This window comes from Magnolia sinica, chromosome 4 (assembly GCF_029962835.1).
Source record: "Magnolia sinica isolate HGM2019 chromosome 4, MsV1, whole genome shotgun sequence".
NCBI classification, from domain to species: Eukaryota; Viridiplantae; Streptophyta; class Magnoliopsida; order Magnoliales; family Magnoliaceae; genus Magnolia; species Magnolia sinica.
The window spans coordinates 6,330,223-6,347,636 of record NC_080576.1 but is presented as its reverse complement, the minus strand read 5'-3'; the positions used below and the strand labels follow the sequence as shown (position 1 = coordinate 6,347,636).

At 39.6% G+C, this 17,414-nt stretch overlaps 1 protein-coding gene across 1 annotated transcript; it reads left to right on the top strand.

Moving 5' to 3' along the window:
- The first annotated feature begins 1,895 nt into the window (after positions 1–1,895).
- Positions 1,896–9,244, top strand: LOC131242264 (annexin Gh1-like). Its single transcript, XM_058240795.1, has 5 exons — positions 1,896–2,078; positions 4,700–4,845; positions 5,719–5,937; positions 8,286–8,498; positions 8,646–9,244. Exons 1-5 carry the CDS (start codon positions 2,003–2,005, stop codon positions 8,940–8,942), a joined length of 951 nt encoding a protein of 316 aa, XP_058096778.1. The 5' UTR covers positions 1,896–2,002; the 3' UTR covers positions 8,943–9,244.
- Positions 9,245–17,414: the final 8,170 nt, after the last annotated feature.

Genomic DNA, 17,414 nt, shown 5'->3' with positions numbered 1-17,414 from the left:
CAAATAGATATCATTGTTGATCGTAAGCAGTTTCAATAGTGAAAGACATTATCCCCATCATTTAGTTTAGTGTGATCTCATAGACATGTTAGATGACAAATAGATATTATTGTAGATCGTAAGCAGTTTCAATAGTGGAAGACATTATCCCCATCGTTTAGTTTAGTGTGGTCCACTTGAGCTTTTGATATGCTTCAATTTTGGGCCCATGATCTAAAATGATTTGTGAATATCTACACCTTCTTTAACAATTGGTAAGCTTAAATTTAAGTTCAAGAAAATGGAGTGGGGACAATAGGTGGATCACATCTCACTAGTATGATTGATGAACTGGGGCGTATGCATGGTGTTTATTACTTACAAAGTCGAATGTTAGGCAAGCAGAAGTGTACACATCACAATCACATCTATCCAAAAAAGTGTGAAGGCCCACAAGATGAATGCTAGGAAATGTCGACCATGGGATCATGCTTTGATGGACCAAGACTCTCCGTACAGTCTTCACAACTAACAAGCGAAATGATAGCCCATGAAAATTATCTACCGATGAATCCCACCTTGATAGACTGGGAATAATTGTACAATTTTCAATATGTGCTGAATAAAAAGATGGTCACTGATAATCAGCAACAATGAGACCATGCTTTGATGGACCCAGGCTCTTTGTACAGTCTTCACTGTCTAGCAAATGAAAAGATGGCATTTGAGATCTATTCAGCATGTGATTATACATTGATGAATCAATTCTCTTCATAATCTTCATTATCTAACAAGTGAAAAGATGTCCACTGAGAATTTACTATCAATGGACCGGGCCTTGATGGATAAGATTAGCTATAAAATTTTTAATAGGTATGAAATGAATAGATGACCGCTGAAAATTATCAACCATGGGATTATGACTCGATTATACGAGACTCTTTATTCGGTCTTCACTGTCTAATAAACAAAAAAGATAGCATCTGAGATCTATTCACCACAAGATCTATCTACTAATAATGAACGATCGTGAATGGGTTGCGCGTCAGGGAATCACGCCTTGATGATCAGGGAGTATCTATACAATCGTGAATAGGTTGTGCGTCACTCTAATAAACAGGTAGAGTATCACGGTGTGCTAGCTTCTATGATAAAATCCCACATATGGTCCTCCCTTCGACAACAGTCAACAGCTATACAATGTATTTTGTTTATATACATGATATCTGAAAATGGAGATTATGTTTACAAAAAAATATATATGCCATGACATTTATGTATCATGTGATGTCAGTTGGAGGGATGAATCCACTGTCACGTAAAGAGTAAACAATCTCCATTCTAATATTATATTCTTTCAGTGTTTTCTTGGTAATCTTGTAGATTTTATTTTCCTTCTTATTCAAATACAAATTCTTTATCATAAACGCATAGGCTGATTTGGAGAGCCATAATTTACATTTGTGGCCAATTAAAATGTCAGACTACCCGAAATAGAAAAAATGGTAGTTCACCATCCGTGTAAAAATATTATATAATAAAAGCTTAGGAATATTCTAACCTATGTGGACCGCTACTGTGAAATTTTAGAACCTTGAATCGCGGTTTAGACGTTGAAAAGGGTCGCGGTTCTCTTATCTTATTATAAATAGAAAACGGGTCCGTAGTTCAAAGCAAAAGGGGCCGCAGGATGCGGATCTCACTTAACGGTTAGCGACAATGATTCGGGTTAAATGGTCTCGGCTCGCGGCGTGCACCCAATCAAATCCCACCGCGTGGGGTCATCATTCAATCCACGACCTTAATGCACACGCAGGACAGGGTATGGTGAGTCACCAGCGTACTGTCTGTCTGTCTCCTCGATACTAGCAAACAGCTCAGCAGAAAAGAAATCGCCGCGTCTCCAGAAACATCCATCCGTCTATTTAAGAATCCGGATTCTCTATTTAAAGGTGACCGATCCCATTGCCATCCGTGAACGAAGACGGATCTCATTCGAATCGATCCGAGAGGGGGAGAGAGAATGTCGACTCTAACGTTTCCAGCATCGATTCCTTCTCCAAATGAAGATGCGGAACAGCTCCGAAAAGCATTTACAGGTTTGCCGAAGCTTCCTACTTCCGATCGATGTAAACATCGGATTCCTGTTTGTCTCTTCCGTATCTAATCCGATCGCGGTTTTTGCAGATCGAAATCTTTAAAATAATTTAGTGAAGAGTTTTTAACTGGAAAGATCTGGGGTTTATGATAGTAGATTCTAGATCCGTTGACTCTTTTTTTTATTCTTAGTGCTTTCTGCCGATTATGAAGTTGTTGAGACGTTTGAATTTTGCTAGCTTCTGCATTTTTACATGAGCAGAATGACTGGGAGACTGGAACATTAATTTGGAATCATAGATCAGGATGAGAAGTTAGCGTGATGTCGTTTGAGGCCCATCGACCTTTGTCATCCATGATCGGGCCCATGCGGCTGCTCAGTTGGATGATCCGGTCCGTCGGTCCGTCATTCCCTATAGAAGATGCATCCAACGGGACAATCCCAACGAGCTGAAATTTTGTCTTGTTGAACATGGACTGCTGGCTGCTTTTGTCATAATTGTGTGATTTTGCGTTCTTGTCATCCATGATTGGGCGCATTCGGCTAAACGATTGGACGATCTGGTCCGTTGGTCAGGTGTGCCTTATAGAAGATACATCCAATGGGACAATCCCAGCGAGCTGAAATTTTGGGACGCAGATTGGGTACTACCCCTGCCGGTCCCGGACAGGGGCTCTGAGAGGCCAGCATGATGTATGGCTTTTATCCACACCGTCCATCCATTTTGCCATATCATGTTAGGGTACAAGACAAAAAAATGAGGCAGATCCAAGGCTCAAGTGGACCACAACACAGGAAGCAGTGGTGATAATGATACCCACCGTTGAAACCTTCCTAGGGCCCACCATGATAGTTAATTGCCATCCAGCCAGTTCATAAGGTCACACAGACCTGGATGAAGAGAAAACAGAAATATCAATTTGATCTAAAACTTCTGTGGCCCCAATTTTTATTTTTATTTTCTCGGGGTAGGTGTTTTATCCCCACCGTGTGGTCCACTTGAGCCTTGGACTTATCTTATTTTTGGGCTTGTACCCTAAAATGATATGGCAAAATGGACGGACGGTGTAGATAAAACCCATACATTATGTTAGCCCCTCAGAGCCCTTGCGCCCTTCCTAGCTAGGGAAGGGGTAGTACCCAATCTGTGTCTGAAATTTTGTCCTGTTGAACATGGACTGCTGACTGTTTTTGTCGAAATTGTGTGATTTTGTGTTCTTGTCTATTTGTGGTTGGACCCACCTGTTCATCGGTCTCCATGACCTTACAAAATATTTGAAATGGTTGGCTTGGGCTTCACCATTGAGATGCTGGGACTGATGAGTGGCCTTACCCTATGCAATTGTACGTTGTCCGTCTATATATATTCATAAACATGCATTATGGAAATCTTGTGGCTTTGCCAAGGCATGGCCCACCCCAGGATGCAATGCCTTCGCATTTCTGCATTGATGACTGGACTGGGCCTTTTCCCAGTTAAGCCAATATGTTAGATCATACCTTTTTGAAATTTAGGGGACATTCTGTTGTTTTCTCAAGTAGGAAGAATTGTCCCAGTGTTCCGAAGTACAATGTCTAGTGTTTTGAAGTACAATGTCTATGTTTTTTATTTGGAGTCCATGGTAAAAAGGGGGAGAATGGTTCATGAAGCTTAGGAGAGAGGAATGGTAGATGAAGCTGCTATTGAGTATTTGAATAGCTTGAGTGATTCGCTACCTCTTCATGATGTATCAGATCTATCTTATAATAGCTGTTGATTAACTTCATTTAAGTGAAGAAGCTATTCGACTATTACATTTGATTATGTCATGGAAACTGAGATTGAGAATGTCAATTTCTAAATCTACTATGTTTGTCCTAACATAATATGGCACACAACCATGAAATGCTTCTGTTTTGATTCCCTTGTTAAGACTAGTATCACTAAGGAAGCCAGTCACTTGGAAATTCATTATTAAGACTAACATCTCTGCTGGGTCATTGTTTCAGAAAAAAAATAAAAAATGAAGAATGTTGAAGGACTTTGTAGCTTTGAAGACTTACAATTTGGCCTCCTCTTTGTGTACTGTTTGTTAGAAACAAGTTATAATCAGATTATGGATTGTAAAGTTAAAATGCCTACTGCTTTTTTAGACCAAAAAAGAAAAAGAAGAAGAAGATGGAAGATTCATCTTGATCAACGGAATTCATTAAATAATGCTGAATTCAGCTCCTTCCAGGTTTAAGGAGCTTACATCCAAGAAATAAGCTCCACTCCCCTCTTTTCTACTCTGTTAGAAGCATACAATCAGTAAAATCAGTAAATGCCATTTGACATGATGAATTTTATGGTTTATTTAGTGATTCACTTATTAGTGGAAGGTTGTTCTCTAGCATTTTGCTGACGCATCATATTTTTTGTACCATGCTTCGGATAAATTATTTGAGTGTGAATTGTTGACATTTTTTTAAGTCAGTAGTGCTAGAGCCTTCATAATATATTTCAAATGTACCATCTTCTTTCTCATTTTGAGCAAAAGCTTCAATCAGGATGCTATGCTTGCAACGTGCATGGCATGATTTGGTAATGCTTTTATGTTGGACATGTATTGATGGTATGCCATTTTGACCAATCAATTGCAGGATGGGGAACAAATGAGAAGTTGATCATATCCATTCTAGGTCACAGGAATGCAGCGCAACGCAAGTTAATTCGTCAGGCTTACTGCGAAACATATGGAGAGGAACTCCTAAAAGCACTAGAAAAAGAACTTACAAGCGACTTTGAGGTTGGCCTTTTTTTGCATGCCATTAGTTGTAACAGAGAAACTGGTGCTGAATGTTTTTATATAGTGACATGGCTATCTTGCTACTGAATTCTTACCATGACTTGCAATTTTCCTCTAAATGTCTAATTGGGTAAGAAGAAAAGGAAAATGAAAAGTGGTGCTTCTAAGAGTAGCCTTCACATTTTAGGTGGTTGGGTTTTCCATGGTACGTTGAATTCAGATTTATTTGACCCAAAGACATGTCTTTAAAACATTGGAAACATAAGAAAGCACACCAATACTAAACTCTTATTCAATCAACAGACTCTACAGGGAATAAATACTGAAGCAGTGGACAATAATTAGTGTGAAGAAACCAATAAATACACATTCAAGATTGGAACGGGCAGTATTCAGTAGGCTTCCATGATAGACGCCCTCAAATTATGGTTTGTCTTCGAGGATGGTGGCAGATTTATCTCTGTTTGTCCAGGCACAGTGAGCTGATTATTTCAGACATATTCCTTTGTCTTTAGAGACATGCACTTATGGCTCTGCTGGGGCTGTTTCTTGGCTTCTAGAATTTAGTAGAATCCCTGCAGTAAACCCAGCTGTTATTGCATTGACTGTTAATTGGTTTTATTTCCAATTGCAATTTTATCAAAGTGAAATGGCAGTTTCAGAAATTTATCCAAAAATACAAAAGGGGCACTATAAGGGGCATGTTACTTTTGTGTCCATGCCATGAATTTGATGGATATGCTCTCGTAAGTATATGGGATCTTTACTGGAATCAGTCTCTGTTCCATATTTACTTGGCAAGCGATTTGTCTATTCAGTGCTGTGCTAATGAATCTGTGAATCTTCGATGTTGGAACATATATTTATAAACAGAGAGTGGTACTGCTGTGGACATTGGATCCTGCTGAACGTGATGCTTTGTTGGCCAATGAAGCTACAAGGAAATGGCATTCTAGCAACCGTGTTCTTATAGAAATAGCTTGCACGAGGTCTTCTAAAGAATTACTTATTGTGAGAGAAGCCTATCATGCACGTTACAAGAGGTCTCTGGAAGAAGATGTTGCAGCTCACACCGTGGGTGACTTCCGCAAGGTACAGCTCTTACAACTCGACCTTGGATAACTTCTTTGTGCAAGGAAATTTGCACTGCAAAAAGTTATTTTAAGTTCTGAATTTTTTCTTGTTATTTTTGTGATCTCTGCAATTATTTCATGGGGAACATGCTTATTCTTTTATAAAAGAAAAAGAAGGATAGAAATTCTTGCCTTTGTGAACTCTGTTTTGCATTAGGCCCCCTTGTAACTTCATATTTTTTATAGTAATATTTTCTAGCGTTCCCTGTGTGATGAACTATGTTAAATTTCATAGGACACAATTAGTGAATGTGCTTGTCCAGCCAGGCCATTCGGTGGACGGGACCCCTCTCAGTTTGGTTATAGCCCAAAAATCTCATCACGTGGGCATTAACCAGTCAGCTAATTGTGTAACTTTTGGTCATTATTAGCAGTCCTTAGAAGATTCCTACAGGTTTGGTAATTTGATGTCATTTTTCAGATGTGGCCCACCCAAATGGTGGGGCATCAATGAATGGTGTTATGAAGTTTTTGCAGATGTGTCACATGGTATTTGCAATGAATGGTATTTTTCAGATATAAGAAGTTTTTTTTACATCTTCTATTTAATGTTTTTAAATCACTCAGAATTTTCATCCCTCCATGGGCAGTGTTATGAGATGGCCTATTGTATGTTGCTTTAGTGGATTGGTGACCGTAACTTGTACAAAGTACCATGCATATGTAATGGTACTTGTATATGTACCATGCATATGTATGAGGCAGCACTTGTACAAAGTACCATGCATATGTATGAGGCAGCACTTGTACAAAGTACCATGCATATGTAATGTTCGAAGTATCGGTATTGCTACATGTTTTGCTAGTTGGGGATAAGGATACAATATCAATATTGTTGATAATATCACCGATAACCAGAAATGCAGGGAAACATAGGGAAAACGGTGGAATTTTTCAGTGAAACTTCAGGATATGTTAAAATACACATATTTGCATATTTAGGAATTAAAAAACTTACAAAATGAATGCATATGTAATAAATGAATGCATATGTAATAAGTTTCCATTTAATGGGGGTCTAAAAGCATGTGTTGTTGTAAGAAACCAGTCCAACCATTCCATATATCCATCCAACCATCCATCCAAACATCCATCGATATTTCAGAATATTGACAAAACACGATATTTCACCAAGAAATCGTTGACAATGGGAAAGGAAACAAAAGACTATGATCTCGATATCGCAATGTGACAATGATGATAACATCGTGATATGATCAATATGATCTCCGGCAATTTGAACATTGCATACAACTATGCTCCTAAATTTAAAAAAAAAAGCTTTGAAATGAAAAATTTTTAATATACAAATGTTTGGTGATATCAATACATTGGCGATACTGTCAAAATATCACTGATACACTGGCAATATAAGTGACACCCGGAATTTACACAGTCAAAAAAGTATTGACAATACAAGCGACACCTAGAATTCACACTATAAAAAATATTGGCATTATGTTGGCGATATCGATACATTGGTGATACATTACTAATACCTGGAATTTCTGAGACTACCGGTGTTATTGGTATTGCCGAGCTATATATACGGATAATATCGGGGATATTTTGGCAATGTTTGGGATACTTCAAACAATGTGCATATCTTGGTATCGATCCCTAGCGGGGCTGGCTAACAGTGAAGTGTGAACTGGCAGTGGGTGTACTAACAAGCTTTTAAAAAAAGAAGAAAAAGAAGTGCATATCTCTATGTCATACTCATAGGTGAGCGGTCTATCAGTGAGCAATTCTCAGTTGATTCCCACTCCGCTGTGTTATGAAGGTATTGGCTTAGAAAACTTGGCCAAGTTTCCTTTACCTATCCTTTTTCCCCCATAAACTATGCCAACCTGATCATCCCCCTGATTTTTACAATGGCGTCTCCACGGTTTTGATCTCTTACCCACAAGCTATATTGGCACTTCTGGGGCATGATGATGGTATGACTTGTATGTACCTGTATGAGCTAGTAGATGAATGATACATTGGCACATGTGGCGCATGGTGATGGTATACCTTGTACTCACCCATATCAGTACTTTCACTATGGAATATGGACAGATCCTCATCCTCCCGAGTCCCAACTTTCTGCATGGAGTTTTTCTTCCCAGGAAATGGGGAAAAAGTCTGTTGTTAGCATATTCTATTGAATAATGCCTGTTACTGAGAAAATAAAGCTGGTATATGGTAGGCGATTTTGATCATGCCACACGTAACTCCACTTAATGTGGCCATTTCCTTTTACCTTCTCTTTCCCCTACAAGATGGTGTATGCATTTAACTAATGCTAAGTAAACCATACTGCAGCTTTTGGTGCCTCTTGTAAGTGCTTATCGTTATGAGGGAGTAGAGGTTAACATGACCGTGGCAAAATCGGAAGCCAAGATGCTGCACGAAAAGATTGCGGAGAAGGCTTACAATCATGAGGAAATCATCAGGATCCTGACCACACGGAGCAAAGCACAACTCAGTGCAACACTCAATCATTACCACACTGCATATGGAAATGAAATCAACAAGGTGTGTACCCCAACCTCCTGAATGCGTAGCCTTAGGCTGGTGTTTGTTGCAAGTCAAATGAATGGTGCATCCAAACAGGTACTTAATGCCTGTTTAATTTTAGTTTTTATAAGATTGTTGACTGCAAGTTCAATACGCCCAATACAGGACTTAAAGGCGGATCCGAAAGATGACTTCCTTGCAGCACTGAGAGCCGTGATCCGGTGCTTCACATGTCCTGAAAAATATTTTGAGAAGGTTCTTCGATTGGCGATCAACAAGACAGGAACAGACGAGGGGGCTCTTACTAGGGTCATTACCACGAGGGCAGAAGTGGATTTGAAGGTGATAAAAGAAGTATACTACAAAAGGACCAGCATTCAGCTTGATCGCGCCATTATCAAGGACACTTCGGGTGACTTTGAGGATATGCTTCTCGCCTTGGTTGGACATGGTAGCACCTGAAATGTCTTGTTTCTCAGTGGATGCTTCGAGACGGCTGGTAGGCCTTTATCCTACTATCTGGTATATAGTATGTCCGTATGTTTGATCCAGCATATGCATATATATCTGCGTGTCTGTGTGTTGTCGAAGCAACGTTGTCATCCTTTGGCCATTTTCTCTGCACGGCCCTTCTGGTTTCGATGCAGGAATAAGGCTTTTACGTGTGTGGCATATGACTTTCGTTCGTGATTTTGTTATAGTGTGTCTGAGACTTGGGTGTTTTTTAGCTTTTTCTATGAAATAAGGTTTGAAGTTCCACTGTCCGATAGTTATAGAATTATGTGCGCTACTCGTCAACACGCAGGTATTTTCCTTGAGCGTGCAGTATTCCTTTTGTGTGGGGCCCATCGTTGGGTGACCCTGACCTATGAATACCACTATCGATGAGATTGCCTGAAATGGGAAGATCCTGACCCGTTGATACTTCAGTTCTCTGTTGGATGTGGACTGTTGTAGGCCAGTGTCTTTGGATCTGGATGATTTCTGGGACATTCCCCACTCGCTAAGGGGCCTATGAGATTAATCTTTAGATAATGGAACCGTAGCCCCACGCAAACTCTATTGGATGGTTGCTGATGTGTGAGAGCTTGTAATTCCTCATCTGAATCTTTCACGTGCAGCATATTGTTTCCTGTTAACGGGCTAGTGGCTACGTGTGGAGGACACCCGAGTCCTGCAAAAGGTGGGGCCCACCTGAAGGTTAGCTGGGGCGCGGATTAGGTACTACCCCTGCCTGTTCCAAGCTCGGGACAGGCAGAGGCTCTGAGGGCCAATGATGGACCACTGTGATTTATGAGTTTTATCCACACCGTCCATCCATATTTCCATATCATTTTAGATGGGTAAACCAAAAATAAGGCAAATCTAAGGCTCAAGTAGACCACACCACAGGAAGCAACGTTACTTAGGACTCCCATTATTGAAACATTCTTAGGGTCTACCTTGTCAATTATTTTCCATTGAACCTGTTAATATGGTCATATGCAATTGTATGGAGCGAAAAAACAAATATTGTCTTGATCCAAAACTTCTGTGGTCCCTAAGAAATTTTCAACGGTAGGAATTTAATTCCCACTGTGTGGTCCATTGGGGCATTGGACATTCGTTATTTTTGACTTCATAATCTAAAATGATATGGAAATATGGATGGACGGTGTGGATAAAACTCATGAACCACGGTGCCCCCTCAGTGGCCGTCGGCGCCTCTCCCTGTCCCGAGCTCGGAACAGGCGGGGCGAAAACCGGGCGCGGATGAACCAGTGAGGATTTAAAGCCTGCTGTTGAAAACTTCCCGGATGCCGTATTAGTTTTGAATCAAGCTAATATTTATGTATTCTCTTCATACAGGTCTATGTGACTATATGAACAATTTGGATGGAAATCGACATCACGGTGGGCGCTAAGAAGTTCAATCCAATATATAGATCACGGTGGACCTCACAGAATCCTTGACATGACCGTCCGTCTCTGGCTAAGTCCTGGTTGGGGTAGTACCCAATCCGCGCCGGGGCAAACCATGCTGGTCTTAGTCCACTCATTAGGCATGCTAAAACAATGGATTGAAAACCATTGTGTTAGTCTGAAAATCCTTCGGTGTGGCCTATCCGAGTTTTTTGTCAGGCAGGTCTTTTGTACGTACTGGGAGTCTGGGAACGGAATTGCTCTCACCTTATGGACGAAGTGGAGCTATTTGCCTGTCCCCTGCCAGCAGGAAGATCCTGTAGGCCGAAGATTTGAGGCCCACCATGATGTTCGTGAGAAATTCACCGTCCCCCATGATAGGTTTGCATTCTAAGGTCCAGCCTCATCCATAACTCGGGTGGGCCCTCCCAAAGGGATCAATGGGGCACACCGGGGAGGACGATGCCTGCAAATAGAAATTTCCAGATGGAATGTGTGGTACAAGGTATTGTTTATATTCCATCCAACCCAGTCAAAACTCATCAGGTGCACTCAATCAGGATGAATCGGATGTGGGCGTGATGTTCACTGTTCCTTGTGTCCCACCGCAAATGCACGGTTTGGATTCCACATTGCAAGTAGACCCAAACGGATCAAACTCATAGTGTGCATGCCATCATCTCCCCCAAAAATTAAGTGCTCTTTTAGTTGCTTGTATTTGGAATGCATGAGATTCCAAATTGCAAACAATCGAATGCATACAAAATCCTTAATTGTGTTTTGCATCTCGTAATTGGAACGCATTGAATTCCAGAGCTTTTATTTGGTAGCATGTGTTCTGAAAGCATTAAAAGTTTACATTATATTCACTAAGTCTAAAATTGAGTAACTATATTATCTATAATATTTCAAAATGGCGCACACATTAAACATTATAAATAATCATAATAATAAGTTCATTAAAATACGCACTTTGATTAAAATTAAGGTAATTTCAAGCTTCTGATGGGCCCACAAACCTATGGTCATATACTTTTCAATAGATTTAATAGGCTTTGTGTCAACAACCACCCATTTAACAGCCTTAATGATTTGTATGTGAAATTCACATTCATCATTAGATGAGTCATTCAATGTTACACCAGGGTAAAAAATTCAGGCTAACTTATGATTTAGGTGGTCCACACCAAAAGAAACAATTGGGAGAGAAATGTCTCTCCTTAATTTTTTTTACAAGCCTATTGTAATTGTTTACCGTGCCATATCAAAATTTAGACCTAAATCTCAAAAATAAGCACTATCCATAATTGAGGTGGCGGAAGCCCAAGAAAATAGACGTAGTTTGGCTTGTGACCCCAACACCAGCCAGCTAGTTTGTGTCAAAGTTGCAGGCCCAACCATGATGTATGTATTTTATCCATGCTGTTTATTTTTATAGCTCATTTTAGGGCATGAGTCGAAAAATAAGGTAGATCCTAATCTCAGGTGGACCACATCATAGGAATCAATTGGGTTTGAACGCTTAACGTTGATAACTTCTTGGAGTTAGAGAAGTTTTGGATCAAGCTGATCGAACAAAAAAAAAAAAGAAGTTTGGATCATGCTAATATTTGTATTTTCCCATCATTGAAGTCTTTGTAACCTTATTAATAGGTTGGATGGAAAATAAACATTATAGTGGGGCCTTGAAAGCTTTTAATGGGACGTTCAACCAACATTGTTTTCTTGTGGTGTGGTCCACTAGAGATTTGGATGCATGCCCTAAAATGAGCTAGCAAAAAGGATAGATAGCGTGATAAGACACATATATCATGGTGGGCCTAAAGAGCTTTGACACTAGCTAACTGGCTGTTGTTGGGGTCACCAGCCAAACTGTGTTCGCTGATTATAGCCTAGATTCTTCAATGGATCCGTTCTTACTATGGGCTATCCATCCATGGTACACACCCATTATAGACGATAATACGGTTTGACAGCCTTCTAGTAACACGTACGTTTAGCTATGGGTAGGGCTGTACACGAGCGGATTTAGCTTGGTAGCTCGACTCGACTCGGTTTGAAATTGAATTTAAGCCGAGTCGAGCTGATTTTATGAGCTCGGAACTGAGGTTGTCCGAGCTCGACTCGACTCGGCTCGGTATGTGCTCAAACCTGACTCAGTTCGACTTGGATCAGCTCAGATTGAAAATCATGTATATTAATAATATAATATATTATATATATAAATACTCAGGGGTACTTTACTCTTTTTTTAAAAACACTAAATCTCTAAATTCCCAAATCCGTCCAGCGTCCGACCCTCTCTCTCTCTCTCTCTCTCTCTCTAGTGTCCAGCGTCTATCGAGAAATCTCCTCAATTATATAATACTTTGAATTCATAAATCTCTTCTTCTCCAAAAACACTGAGAAGAGAGAGAGCAAAACTCTAGATTTGTAGCAGAAAAGCCAAGGAGAAGATGTCTTCTACTTTCAGCGGTGACGAAATTGCTCTCTTCTTCGGCTTCCTCGGCGCTGTCGCTGTCCTATTCTTCTTCTGTAATTTCTTGTCGATGAGTATGCACACCTCTCGTCGGGGTTTGCTGGGTTGTCGGCCGGGATGGCAAATGGGATCGTCGGTGATGCTAGCATCCTATAATTTATCCCTTTATATTTATTTTCTTTTGTAGATATAGAGGTACAGAATGGTGACTAAGTAGTTAGCAGTTCTTTAGTTTTTTTATTTATTCATTTGAATTTTTAAAAATCAGGTCTTTTTTAACTTGTGTCATGGGCTCAAACCTAGCTCGAAAACTCGAACTCAAACTCGAACTTGGCTATCATGGAGTGTGTGCTGTGACATGGGTGTGTACTAACAAGCTAACCTCATGGAGTGTGTGTGCTGACATGGGTGTGTACTAACAAGCTAACCTCCAAAAAAATAAACTCGAAGTTGGCTCGAATTGAACCGAGCTACTTGCCGAGCAGAGCATGAACTGCGGTTCTAACTAAGCTTGAAGGCCGAATTGAGCCGACCACGAGTTGAGACTCAAGCGGTCCGAGCCACGCACGAGATAGGCAAAGCTCAGCTTGGCTCGAGTCTGCGTACACCTCTAGCTATGGGTGAGGAAGTCACGTGAGTTTGACTCATTTGCGTAAAGGGATATGCGGGAATAGCTGCAATATGGTAGATCAGACTGCAGCACCGTGATGCATTTGTGACATCCGTTCCGTCCATCTATTGCTCACATCATTTTAACCGTACGTATGAAAAATAAGCTCAATTAAAAATTCAGGTGGGCCACACCACGTGAACGATGTAAAAACAGATCGTGCCGATTTTTGGGATCAGGTTCTAACAGGAGTTGTGGCAACTGATGACGGAGAGGATGGCACACGTGCCGTAAGGGGGTGTTTGGCACGTGGTATTGGGAAGGGGCGATGGGATTAAAAAAATGTAATTATTACAAATGGCAGGAATTGTCTCCTGTTACATGGGATAAGCTTAATTGCATGCTATGTTCGTACCACGGTGGATATACTTACCATCATTTGAAACCATTGAGAATAACATGAGTTATATCCAAACCGTTTATCTGTTTTGTAACCTCATTTTATAACAGGGGCTTAAAAATGAGGCCGATCCAAGACTTATGTGGCGCTCCAAAGAAGTTTTCAACGGTAAGTATTCAATCCCTGCTGCTTTCTATGGTGTGGTCCACTTGAGCTTTATATCTACCTGATTTTTTGACCCATGCTCTAAAATGATCTTGAAAAATTAGTAGACTGTGAATATAGCCCACATATCATGGTGAAACTTACACAACTTGTTAACATTGAGTGGAATTGGCACAGGACCCAATGCAATTCCATCTAATATAATTCCAAGCTTTTCCATTCTTCCCCAGGCATTGGATGGAATTGTAACCGGACTAATTGCAATTCCATCCCACCTAATCCCATCTAATACCATGCGCCAAACACCCCCTGAAACCACAGAGCTCCGGTGTCCCACGCTCTTCACAAAGGTTTTTGGTAAGGATAGGGAACGCACCATCCACCGTACTATAGCTACGGCACGGGGGTGGGTTTTCACCTCCTGAATGCATCTCTGTTGTACCCTATCTCTGTCCGTTTTTACGGAGCCAATAAAAGAGGGATATATGAAAATTTACGATAATTGTGTGATATATTTGAAATCCAAGTAGATATCCAAGGAGAATTTTGCAACGATACAATTAATGTCTACCAAAGGATATCACATCATCTACAAATATAGGGTTGTAAATAAAAATATGATCAAGTTGATAGAAAAGTTTGAAGTGATTATAGTAATCATTTGAACTTGAGAAGTATTTAATATATTAATTTAAGACTATAAATTATAAGGAAATTCAGTCGCAAAAGATATCTCATGGCAATTAAATCAAATTAAATCTATCTTTTAATTAATTTATATTTTTTAATATTATTTATCATTTACTTTCCTTAATATAATCTGTAGCAGTAATAAAATAGTTGTTAACTTTATCTATAATTTGACTCTACACTCATGTGTTGAATTCAATAATATTAAGTAAAATTTTCTTATAAAAAGGTGCTTTGTAATTGTTCTCCACGGCCATAAGAATTTTCATTTTTAAATGGTGAACCCCCACATTCTGGTAATCATCTAATCATCTTAAGAGCAAGTGATAACAAATTATACCATTCATACTCTGGATTCTATAATATCAGGGCCATCCAAAGAAATATTTTTTGAATGCATGGTGGTGAAGGAAGATGAATTTATAACATTGAAAAGTAAAGTTTCACCGGATGGATTTCAAATCCCAAAGTCAAAGTTTAAGATAATCAAAGAAGCATGATAAATATGCCACTGCTTCTATGAGGCTATAACGGATCAGACTACCATATGCCATCAATAGTGAAAATTCGCCCACCAGGGTTTTTCTGGGGTATGGTGTCGGAAAAAATTAGCATTATAGACGCTTACTTTTTTTGCCCTTTTTTTTTTTTTTTCTATGAAAGGCCAAAAACTTATGTTACTAAGGGCCTGTTTGGGAGCGTGGATTTGAAACCCCCTGAATTCGGAACCCCCTGTTTTTGTTTGGCACCTTGGATTTGGAACCCTCTGGATTGTAAAATTTGTGTTTGGGAGTGTGAATTTGAAATCTCTTCAAAATTTGTAGTATATTTGCATGAATATTTAACGAGACCAAGTAAATTATTTAAAATACCCAAAGTGATTAAAATATACTACAATATACATAATAGTTATAACAAGCCCATCAAATATATACACATTGGAAAAAAAAAAGATGTAATTCCGAACTTCTGGTGGGCCAGAAAAGTGGGCCCACTAAATTTCACCATTGTCATATGTTAAGATAAACATATTTACTCTAATTTCGGGTGGTCTAAAAACACACCGTAGAAATTACAAAACATACGTGTACCTACGTTAATAAATAAAAGGATAAAGACTGTGAAATATAAAATATTTTTAAAGTTATACAAACCAAAATTGCCAAACTAATAAAGCTAAATAAAAGCATACCAATCTCAAATAGTGTTTACAAGAAACTCCCACCTCAGCTCAACAGGCAATTCAATGAAGAATCGTGCTGCCTCTCTATGCTCTAAGAGATACCTTAATGCTCGCCATGTATACGGTTCGTCTAAATTTGGTACGTCCCTAAGGCATTGCATTATAATTTGTCGGAAGTTACTCTTTTCAATTTGGGTTGTATGTTGCATATTAACGTAGTCATCGATTTTGTTTTTCATCTCTATCATTGTGGCTCGGGTTGTTTCGATAGAGAAGGCTACGTGCTTCATCTCTTGCACCATTTCATGATTAATTGTGGCCTTCTTTTTCTTCTTTTGCGGTCTTGATGAAGATAACCCAGCTTGTAAAGTACCAGTCATTTCAATTATTGGTGATGTTGCAGGTTGTGTACCTGCATCAGAAAAATTAGACCCTGGAGGCACATTAGGGTTAGCTTCAAATGGGTTTGAGTCAAATACCATAAATGAATAAAACAATCCTTATTCATTCGAATATGGTCAAAGCATGTGGTACCGGGTCCATCGAGAATTGCATTGGTAGATTACAGACCTGTCCAGTTGCGAGACTCTCGAATATCATTTTCATTATCCTCTTCCATATAGTTTTGTGCGACCGTTGCTACTATTATGGATGCAGCATTACACATCATAGTCGTGACTGATGCAGCCGCAGTTACTGCCGTGAATAAAACAATCGCTTTCTCGTTCTCATCATCTGTATTTGAGTCCGAATTATTTAAATTCGCCATTTATATAGTCTGTTGAATGAACATTTGTTAAATTCATTACATTTCGTATATATGAGCTATAAAAGGGGGTGAAGAAAAAAGAGACGTCAAGATTCAAGGAAGATGGAACATCAACAAGTGAGCTATGCTCTTCTTTTCAGGGAATAGGGCTGAAGTGCCCTATGCCTCCGAGCACCAATATACAGAAGATGCAAAGAATGTGAAGCTATGCATTTTGACAAAGTTTAGGTTCAGGAGTCATGACTGAAGTTTAGAAAATAAAAAATAAATGATAAAAATTTTCTTCAATTTTTTTACTTGTAATTCTTAAATCATATCATTTTCTTCTGCTGGAATTATGCGAACCATTACAACAAAACAGAGAGCTAGCATTGGTTCTTCGCCGAGGCTCTGAAAAGCGAGTTGGATAAAATCTTGAACCCCTCGCAGGTGGTAGGGAGTGATGCTGCTGAATGGAAGTAACCTCAAATGCATGGTGCAAAAAATAATACAACCATGGAATTGGATTTGCTAGCAATGCGGTTGATCTCGATCTCTGAGGAGGGAGAGTTCAGGGTTATTTTGGGAGTTCTAAAATGTGTGAGCTTGTCAACTGACGGCTCCAATTTACCCATCCAGCACAATCGAGTGGTGAGGATTTCTTTTACATGTATGCAAGTAGCCCACACATTCTTCGTTGGGCCGACTGTCAACGCGTGTGGTTTATCCACGCCGTTCATCCGTTTTTCCATGTAAT

Excerpts from the sequence above, each read along its gene's own strand:
- LOC131242264 (XM_058240795.1), top strand. The coding sequence starts at position 2,003 with ATGTCGACTCTAACGTTTCCAGCATCGATTCCTTCTCCAAATGAAGAT. Across the intron at positions 5,938-8,285 it reads CCGTGGGTGACTTCCGCAAG|CTTTTGGTGCCTCTTGTAAG; the intron begins GTACAGCTCTTA and ends ACCATACTGCAG. Across the intron at positions 8,499-8,645 it reads ATGGAAATGAAATCAACAAG|GACTTAAAGGCGGATCCGAA; the intron begins GTGTGTACCCCA and ends CGCCCAATACAG.